This window comes from Apaloderma vittatum, unplaced genomic scaffold, assembly GCF_000703405.1.
Source record: "Apaloderma vittatum isolate BGI_N311 unplaced genomic scaffold, ASM70340v1 scaffold18449, whole genome shotgun sequence".
In the NCBI taxonomy this organism is placed as follows: domain Eukaryota; kingdom Metazoa; phylum Chordata; class Aves; order Trogoniformes; family Trogonidae; genus Apaloderma; species Apaloderma vittatum.
Genome location: NW_009734835.1, coordinates 9,852 through 19,949, shown reverse-complemented (window position 1 = coordinate 19,949; position 10,098 = coordinate 9,852). Strand labels below are relative to the sequence as shown.

General features: G+C 38.6%; 1 protein-coding gene across 1 annotated transcript in view; it reads right to left on the bottom strand.

Moving 5' to 3' along the window:
- The window catches only part of PRPF40A (PRP40 pre-mRNA processing factor 40 homolog A (S. cerevisiae)), a gene marked incomplete at its 3' end in the record, with an annotated part of 19,834 nt that extends 9,976 nt beyond the window's left edge, over positions 1-9,858 (bottom strand). Inside the window, exons 1-9 of the mRNA XM_009876423.1 lie at positions 9,721-9,858; positions 6,579-6,659; positions 3,943-3,973; positions 3,681-3,703; positions 2,114-2,191; positions 1,894-2,004; positions 1,304-1,424; positions 468-492; positions 1-107 (exon numbers count right to left, since the gene is read on the bottom strand). The exon at positions 1-107 is cut by the window's left edge and continues 229 nt beyond it. Coding sequence (XP_009874725.1) covers positions 1-107; positions 468-492; positions 1,304-1,424; positions 1,894-2,004; positions 2,114-2,191; positions 3,681-3,703; positions 3,943-3,973; positions 6,579-6,659; positions 9,721-9,858 — 715 coding nt within the window. The remainder of the gene's footprint in view (positions 108-467; positions 493-1,303; positions 1,425-1,893; positions 2,005-2,113; positions 2,192-3,680; positions 3,704-3,942; positions 3,974-6,578; positions 6,660-9,720) is intronic.
- Between the last annotated feature and the right edge of the window lie 240 nt (positions 9,859-10,098).

Sequence of the window (10,098 nt, the reverse complement as noted above, 5' to 3'; positions counted from 1 at the left end):
CAGCCGCGGCTCCTTCAGCAGCAGTCGTGGCCGCAGTGGTTGCGTTTGTTGCTTCCGCCGCGGCAGCTGGAGTAGATGTGGCTGGAGCTGACTCTTCAGGCTTTGTACTATGAGCATCAAAAAAACCCAGGAACAGTCACATACAACTTAATGGTTTAGGGAAACTCGTAGTTTAAATAAGTTAATAAAGCGAGAGGTTTACGTCTAGTTACAAAGGTTGGATCTCAGAAGAGCACAAAGCAATCGTAACCCCAAGAAAGGAAACACTTTACTAAAAGTGTGTATTGCCATACATCAATCATTCCAGTTAAAAAGAAACTTAAAACGCATTATTTGGGTCTTTATTAAGTTTCTGTTTGGAATGACAAGCTACAACGAGAATGCTTCAAGATTCAAGGACTAGATTCCATTTTTAAGAAGGAGGCACCTTAACGTAAAAAACCTTAGCTTACCCTTAGAACACGTACCTGTTTTCTTCAGCTTTAATCATTGCTAGAGGAGAAAGGGGAAAAACTAATCAAAACAGAGCTTCAGAAATAGTTTATACATGCACGGTAAAAAAATGTTACTGTTAACTTGATTTAATAAAACCATAGCTTTAAATATTTTTGTTACTATCAATAATTTTAATATTTGTGCTCCTTAAAGATCAGAAAGTCAAGCTTACTGACATGGATATTTCATTTTTTATTCTAACAGTCACTGATTCTTATTATTTTAGTACTTCAAATAGTCATTGCTTATCCCATCTAATTCTGTTGATTTTCCATCAAAATCTCATGTCCCTTATAATACCAAATAAAACCTTGCTAAAACCAGAATCCGGGAGCACAGCATCGTATGCTGGTTGTACAAAAGGGGACACTGCCTTTATAACACAGAAGGGCAATAAAAAATTACATGTATTTTTGCCGCATCATAGTTTTTCAAAGTAATTTCCATCAAAAATTCAAAGCAGCTTTGTTATCTAAGCAAAGCCTTACAATTTTGGTTTTCAGCGGAGAGTACTAGTGCTCCGAGTACAAGATACACGACTGTTCCCAAAATTCTTCCAAGGCACCAACCCAAAATGCAATTTTTACTCAGCTGTAACCTATACACTCTAGTCCAGAAGTTTCAGGGCACGACTGCTCCACACAAGTCTCTGCACTAACTCCACCACATACAGCTTATTTCAGTAGGTTTAACCTCTTAAGAGAAGCTCGACTGCTACACTTCTATACCAATTTTTTGATAAAAGCTGTGCGTATGGCACAGCTTGCAACTCGCTGCCACCCTCTCTACTCAGTTTTGCTCACGTTACCTTCAAGATCCTCGAGCTCTTTGGGTTTTGCCCAGCGTGATTCCTTTGTCTGGGAATTGTAATAGTAGGGCTTTCCAGAATCAGATTTGTATTCTTTCCAGGGACACTTAGACAACAATTGCTAATGGAGAGAAAACAAAAACGTAAGCTTAAACTTACGAGGGTGTTTTAAAATTAAAAGGGTTGCTAGAAGCAAGCCACAAAACGCTACACCAAGAAATAACTCAAGGATCAATGAGTACAAGGCATATACTTTCCAAGGAAAATCCACTCTAGCAATTAAGACACCTATTACTTATCTAAATATTAGGGGAAGACATCTTTTTTGATAAATTTTCCGTATCAAAATTTGAGGAAAACTATTAAGAGTTTTGTCCATTTGCAGCCTCAAGTTCGACAAACATAAGGAGCGCAACATACATGGGTTTTTTTAAACATTTTTTAGTTGAAGAGTTTGCTCCTACCAAAAAAAAGAAATTAAAAAATAACCTATCGGCACAGCTTTCTTCCTGCACGACGGTTATGCTCGTAAATTCCTGCATTCCCACAAACTCACACAGGACAGTAATCTTCACCTGTCTTTAGTTTACCTCAGCAGGTGTTTTGAGATCATCTGGCTTCTCCCACGTAGATTGCTTTGTTTCAGTATTATAGTAATACGTTCTTCCATCAGGTGATTTGTGTTCTGTCCAGGTAGATTTCTAGGAAAAAGAAAAGATACCATTATTAACCATCAAGAGGAATTGCTGACCAAGATGCTATCAAAAGCCACTGAAAAAAATGCTGAGTACAAGTGGAAAGCGGATAAACCTGTTTAGAGTGCTCTTCGTTAACAGAACTGTTGGTTGTGGCCGTTTGCTGGGCTGCGCAAACTACGGGATGCGTTGTCTGAGGGCGAAACAAAACAGAGCTCTGAAAAGACATTCTGGTTAATATTTGTTTTGCATTCCAACATGTACATTAAACAGGCCAAGTAAAAAACAGAGCAAGCCAAACTTCAAAGCAACAACCATCAACTTACAATAGGGTATTGCCGAGGCCACACGACTATTTTTAGAGATTCCGCCTCTCAGTTATCTAGCCAAACCACTTTTTTTCACCATCTTGAAAATTAAAGGTAGATGTCTGGGCTATCTTCTCGAGAAGTAACTTAATATTTACAAATTTTCAATAGAAATCAGATAGTAACTGGAAGTTTTTCATGGTTATTATTATTAAAATTTGAGTTTGCTTCCAGGTGACCTGCATACCTAAATACAAAGTTACATTGATTCATGATTCAAAAATTTCCCCATTAAGATATACAGCACCAGTTCAGTTCCATCAACTATTTCCCATTGGATGGAAAGGTGGAAGACTACTGAAACCTCACAAAATGATGGTGGCCTGCATGCCACCATCCTCTTTGCAAGTTTAACCTTCCTCAAATCCCCTTCCATGCAACCTACCCAGTATTAATTCCTATTTAAATTACTGAATTATGCTGTCTTCCCACAACCATGCAAGGAGACACTAACAAAAGCAAATTTCAAATAATGTCAAGACATCGGGGCGGATGGAAGAGAGTTAAGCTAAATCACCAACGAGCAGCAAAACTGATGAAGTGGTGTCTGGCATTCTTTTTGAGGTCAGTACTTTACATTCGGTGACGCTGTCAAAATTATTATGGGCATTCTCTTTTAACTGCTAAGGCATTTGGTAACAAAACTCTCCGTAAGCTGCGAACGCTAATAAAGGTTCCAATAAATCACACAGGAGTGAACAATACCGGAACCCCAACCTGGTGTCTCCTGCTAAGGGCAGGAGCGTTAAAGAACAGCGAGGAAGGCTGGGCCATTGTCTGCCAAATTCTCCTACACACATTAGAACTGCCAAAACAAAATATTCACTCATATGTTAACAGGTGAAAAGTCACTCAGATGTAAGAAAATTGAAATCTGCTTATAAACTGATATGGAAGGAAAAAAAAAAAAAAGAGGAACAACCTTCAGTCATCTTCTGTGCAAATAAAACCTCAACTCTCCCCCAAGTAACTACCTAGCTCAAAAATTTAAATCTGAAAAAATCTCATTTAATGTAACAATGCCATTCTGTTGCTACTCAGGTAGGGCAAAAAGACCCAAAAGCATCATAAGAAACACCTCAAATTGCTGTCCGGCACTTAAAACTAGAAACAAAGTGACTGTGACGCTCAGAAGTCAGTGGGAATATAACAGAAAACACAGACACTTTAATTATTAATGTTAATTACAGACTGATAGTCAAATAAGCAATGAAGCTCCATGAAAGAAGAAAAATAAGTTACAAAGTGTTCTTGTAAAGCCATGTATGCACGACACCACATTGCCATTGCAAAATTCTTTTGGTTTTCACGTACCTGAGTTCCAGGAGGTGTTACACCTAAAAAATGAAATAATAATAATCATTTAAAAAGGGTTGAGGTGTCTTATTTTTCTATGTAAAGATTCTAATTAATGTTTGAAAGAAAAAATAAAATTTCTGTGAATCAATGAAGATGTTACTGAAATGCTGAACTGCATTTTACAGAAAAGTTTGTGGGTTTTTTTACTTTTTTTTTTAAATACTTAACCTAATTTCAGTGAAATATTTTAAAATGGTAACAAATTGTTTACACTCACCTACTTGCGCATCCATGCTGTTCACTCCTGGCTGCAGAAGCAATCAACAGACCATTAAGTACTGAATATAATTGTAATTAAATCACCAATAAACCCAGTACACATGCAAACAAGTGCTTTCAGCAACAAAATGCTCTACTGCCTTAAATGTGGATGCCTAGCTTCCCTTCACCCACTTAATTATTACTGCTCCTTAAATAAGTAATTAAGAACAGGAAGATACTTTGCAGAAAAGCAATATATACAATAAACTACAGCAGGGGGTCCTTTTGCCACATTTTCAGTACCCATCTTTATCTGAGTATGAGTAGGTTTGGAGGAAAAAAACCCAACAAACCAACCAATCAACCAAACCAAATGAAAAGCCAATTCTGAATTTCTGCTGGAGCATCTTAGGGAGCTTCATTTACAATTACGTGGCATAAGCCTTTGAACACACTATTGCTGTGTCCACAAAACTGCCTGCAAACAAGCAAAGCTCTTACAGGTACCCTGTTTTGAAATTTTTTCAAGCTAAGGAAAAAGCTAAAGAGAATTCAGAAGGGAGTTTTCCCAGTGTCTCTATCTCTGCAAGTTTATCTTTTAGGTCTTTGCCACAAATTTTATTAACAAGAAAACTCCTCAAGTAAAAAAGCAAAATTTGTTAAAGAGAGAAAAGAAATACTGGATCAACTACGTTTGAGACAAGAAATCATATTGGAACAGCTATGTTTGATGTTATCCAACAGGACTAAACCAGGTGAACCATCAACTTTAGGCCTTTAAAGTGCATTTTGTGTATATGAAATATTTCAGCTACTCTGCCAGCTAAGGAAGACCTCAGTTAAATGTCTCCAGTAAGAAATCCTTCTGACACTTTTCCTTCCTTGTGCCTCCATTTATTCCCCCAAATTCCATTATAATTTGCCAAGCATTGCAAGAATACTAATCAAGTTGAAAAGAGTAATTTTTAAGAATTACACTGGTTCTAACCAGCTTTCTGGAAGCAAACACTTCCGTAGATCACGGGACAGCTAACAAACCTGTGCAGGAGCAGTCCGAAACACCACGCTCGGGTGAAAAAGTCAAGAGCCAAGAGCCCTGAGGCCAGTACAAACCATCCGGTTGGCCCCAGCGAGCTGCACGTTCCATTTTCCACCTGGACAAGGTTATTTTCCATCAGACGGACAAAACCCTCGCGAGACAATCATCTCACGAAGCTTCCGAAGCAAATCATCACGGCTGCAAAGATGGTCTCAATTTTTATTTTTTTTATACTTATCTACAAAGCACTTTGCAATAAGAGGCGGTAAAAATCTTTCTTTAATTTCTAATCCTTCTTTTATTTCCAAGCTGTGGCATGCACACGAGAGCACAGAGGTATGAGAACACTACGTGCGAAGATTTAAGCAATCCTGAGATCACAGCCAAGAGGGTTAAGGGCAAAATCAAAAGCTGGAGTCGTCTTGCCATGCTCCTTTGCCTCCTAAATACCTTAACTGACTCCAAATTTATTCCTAACCCAGCATTAGAAAATCAAACCATCGGCCTTCTTGACAGAATATGTCAAAATATACAGTAAAATTCAAAATTAGACTCATTTTAGTACCAATCCCTTCCTCTCCTTTTAAATCTCTTTTGCCCAGAGCACCTTAGGGATTTTTTTTTTATTCATTTTTTTTTCCTGAAGATCTGAAATTATTTCAAAATTTTCCACGAGCGTCGCCTGCGAGAATTTCATAACAACTTCTGCACACGAAGTGGAGGAAAATCACTAGCATCCCTCCTACTTGGTGCCTTCCAAAATACTCGGTGCATCAGGAGGCAGCTACATGAGCACAAGAACTAAGCACCGTTCCCACAAATTTGCCTAAGGAGTTATCAGCTTTTATTTAAATGCCTCTTGGCATCTCGTTAAACAGAGACCAGCAGGGAGAAACAAGCTTGTAACTGGCAGAAAGATTCTCTCTGGTAAATCCTAAGCATTAAAGTTTTTCTCCACTGTTGAGATAATTAGCATCCCTCTGGTAGGAATTCTGTCACCTAGCACAGGCCAAGGTGACATGGCATTCTTTGCCCCACAGTCCCTTTGCCCCTTATTTTGCAGAAACTTTGTATTCTTCTTTTGTGATTCTTCTTTTGTTACTCCAGAGGGTGAATACATCTGGTTACACACAGCGTATTTAGTAGATGAACTAAAGATGTCTTGCAGCTAACTCTCAATGAAAAAAAAACCGACTAGAATATTAACCAACTCATCTTTTAAAATAAACAACAAAAGCAGTAACAAAGGTTTTGCGCTTAGCACTACAAAAAAATTCAGAGTTCGACAAGGATGGTGATGTATTATGTGCACGTGAGAAAATAAAAACCAATTTATTCCTAAATTTAAGTGGCTAGAACTCTTTAAGCGCAGCTTCTACAGTTACTTTAAATCTCCAGAAAGATTATGCTAATAGGAAAGAAATTTTAGCCTTTTCCGCGTCATAGAGAGACAGACTTCATCTGTAATATCTGTCAACTCTTCCCTCTCCTTTTCCATGCAAATACCTTCTTCATAATCCAACTGAAGAAAATAAAGGCATGCCCATACTGAACCGAGCACAGCAACTGACAGAAAGACGTTTTAAAAATCAGAAAAGTTAAGTTCAACTCACCGGAACTGTAGGCTGCATAGCAGCTTGGGACATGTGAGACATCATCATTCCAGGCATTACTGACTGCATCATGCCAGGCATCTATAATTAAAGAGGATTCCAGATATATTTTAATGTATTTTCAACATAAAATGTGAGGATTCTTTTGTTTTTAAAACTAACTACCTGATACTAGTTTTTAATAAAAAAAAATTAAAAAGATAATCCTTTAAAGCACGTGGTAACAAAAAGGTAGGTTTGTAGAGTTCCAATTTCATTCATTACATTCCTACAAAACTGACATTAGGAATAACGTGTCTGCAGTATTCCAAAGTCTGATATGTAATATTAATAAATAAGACTATCTAAACTACTAAAGAACAACAGCAAATGGTAAGATGTGTGATCTCTTAATGAGCTATTAATGAAATACTAAGTTAAAGCAGGAAAAAATAAAGGTTGGGAAAGATTTCTGCCAAATTCTAAGGCCACACGGAACAAATTAAACAAAGGAAAGGTAAATCCAGAGTCTAGGATTAGTTCTGCTCACATTTTTCGACAACTTTCAACCTGTCTCCCTTTCTTCTTACATCTGCAAATAGGAAGAAACACTTTACAGGGACACTAGAACAAACTGCTGCAAACAACTTCAAGGTAAAGAGGGCTATTAAATTTAAACGTCAAAGCTCTAAACCAAAACTGAACTATTTTTTTATTTTTAAAGGTCTGGATAAAGAACTTTCTATAGACATATAGTATTAAACCATGTAAGAGTATGAGCTTGGTAATGGGGACATACCACGCTACAGAAACCAAAAGTTTGAGCCTAGACTTGTATCTGAGTTTGCTGGGTAGTCTGGTGAGACCAAAATAACCACAGAACTGCTGCTCAGACAAGCCAGCTTTTGCTCAAATATTTACGCTTATAGTCTCTAAGGGATAGTTATGCAGAAGTGATGCAATGAAAAAGTGATAACTGTACTTAAAGTATTTAATACCTTGCCTGTTCCCCATGATGTTTGCTGATCCCGGCTTTTTAAGAGCTAACAAGCCTCATAAAAGTGGCAAAAGGAACAGAATAGATAACTGAGGTCATTACAAACACGAACTTTTGGCCACTCCTCCCAAACAGGTCTTGAGAAGTCAACCCCCTTGAACCTTTCAGTTATTGCCCCTTTACCTTTATAGTCCTTGGCAGGCTGGCCAAGTGACCCCATCCCCCTGTATCTTCAGGGAGCATCAGGTTACCACTCTCCTCATCTTGCATCTCGTGCGGAGAGAGGGATATGTGGTAGGGCTACTCCTCCACCCTCAAATCCACAAGGTTTTCTTGGGAGGGCGAGGGAGGAAGGAAAGACTGGAAGGCGGCCCCTCCTATTTCTCGCCATCCTGTAGAAGCAGGAGAAGAAAGCACTCTTGCCCCACCGCTCCTTGTGCCTAAGGGGGCTCTGAGCGTGTGAAACTACTTAAAAGCCCTGACTGAGGTCCTGGAGAGACTCTGCCCACTGCTCTGTTTGTGCATAACACGAACTCAAAGTCAGAAAAGGAAAAATAAAAATAAAAAGCGGGAGCTAATTCTTTTTGAAAAGACCCTCCACTGAATGATGCCAACAAGAGGCTGTTACTATTATCCATGCAAAGCATCTGTTCTACAGGGTTCACCTTGGAAAGGAGAAAAATAAGCCACAAAAGATCCATTCCTGCAGAGCCTCACAAGTAAACCTCCAGTATCTGCTGGAAGAAAGAGTTTATCATTCAAGGAAACAAGAAAACACAGGCTGATGCTTCCAGCACACCAGTTGCCATGTGGGAATATCACCGTCCTGTCTCATCATTAAGGCTCCAAACCGAGCCTCCCATCTCCTCTCAGCCATGCCATTTAATCTTTAACATTTTGCTCTACAGCTACCAAAAAATCCCCAGTTCTCCATATTGCTCACTAAAGCATTAAGATTGAGATATTTAATATGTGAAAGTGAGAATGGTGGAACAGAAGCTACAAAAGAACTGTTAAGTAAAAGAATAAACCAGAATTGTTACTTCCATTTCTAATGAACACACAGAAAAACTCACACTATTAGCTATTCAGCTAACAGTCAAATTCTCCTCAGCTTTTAAAACTGCATTGCTTTTACACCAGGAGCTCTAAAAGGCTGCAAAATCATACAGAAGAGATTCCCACGAAGCTTTTATACACCAGTTTAAAAAAAAATAAAAAGACCCAAAACAAACCAATCCAACCCAACCCATAAAAAACCCCCACACACTATCCAAGGTACTGCAAAGGAAGACAATGAGTTGCCAGCACGACCTTGTGGGCTCTTCTCAGAGGTTAACCTTTCCTGCCATCCTCTGTCTGCTCTGCTCTACCTCACCCTTCTGGTCTAGCTGACAACACTTAGTTTCCACTGAGGCAAACCATCGTCACACGTAGTATCACTAGAACATTTATTACACCCAGAAAGTATATCGATTCTTTCACAAGTCTAGAATTTAATCAAAAATCACAGAGGAGAAGATCTCCCATCATTTAAAATAAAAGCTTTAAATCTGCAATAAGCACAGATATGATTCTGGACACTTTACCTGTCAACCGAGGTTCACACCTGTCCATCTGAATGGTCAAGTTTATTTTTCAACCACATGACATGACCAACTGTATATACAGAGAACCATAAACCACTCCCTGGGATTCAAGAACAAATTTCACCAAGTTTCAAAATGCAACAATTTCTTCCCTTGCATGTCCCTACAATTTTCATCTGTGCAGACATAAGGGTTAGACAAGAACTAAAGAAACACCAAGTTCTTTACCATTACTACCTCCGAAAGAAAACCCCCACATTCTGTATCTCACATGTACTAGTAAGACAATCTTACTTCTTCAAAATCCAAAGGAAACTAATCTAAACAAAAAGCTTTAAAAAAAAAAAGTACAGATTCACACCTATGGCTATTTACAACTAAAGTTACACATGAGGTGCATCAATTACCTGTTACAAATGAGAAATTTCTGCCTGGGTAGGAACTGTGACATAAAACATCCCAAGTTATTAACCTTACCATTTGCAAGCTACTGTATGAGACTTACCTACCTCAGGGATTGCCTGACATCATTATGTGAAGAAAGAACAGAAAAAATAATCTTGTAAAACTGCTTTACCTGCCCCATTGGTGGTCCTCCCATGGGGGGCATCATCTGAGGCATCATGCCGTGGGGAACTGGAGGCATATTTGGTGGTCTCTGACCCATAGGGTGCATTCCCATGGGAGGATAATGTGGCATGCCTGGGTGTCCCATCTGAAAGACAGTAACAAAAGAGAAAATCAGCACAGAGCCAACAACCCGAAGAGTTACTACCAAAAGACACAGACACAACACTAAACTGAGAAGGATTCCAGCAATTTTAGATCAATACTGCAAAAGAGCAAGCAAGATCATTCATTCCTTCAGGTCATCTAGAGATAGAGTTAACCATAATTAACAAATCCATTTAAAATTTCAAAACCAATACCCAAATCAAAGAAAAGCACACCTCCA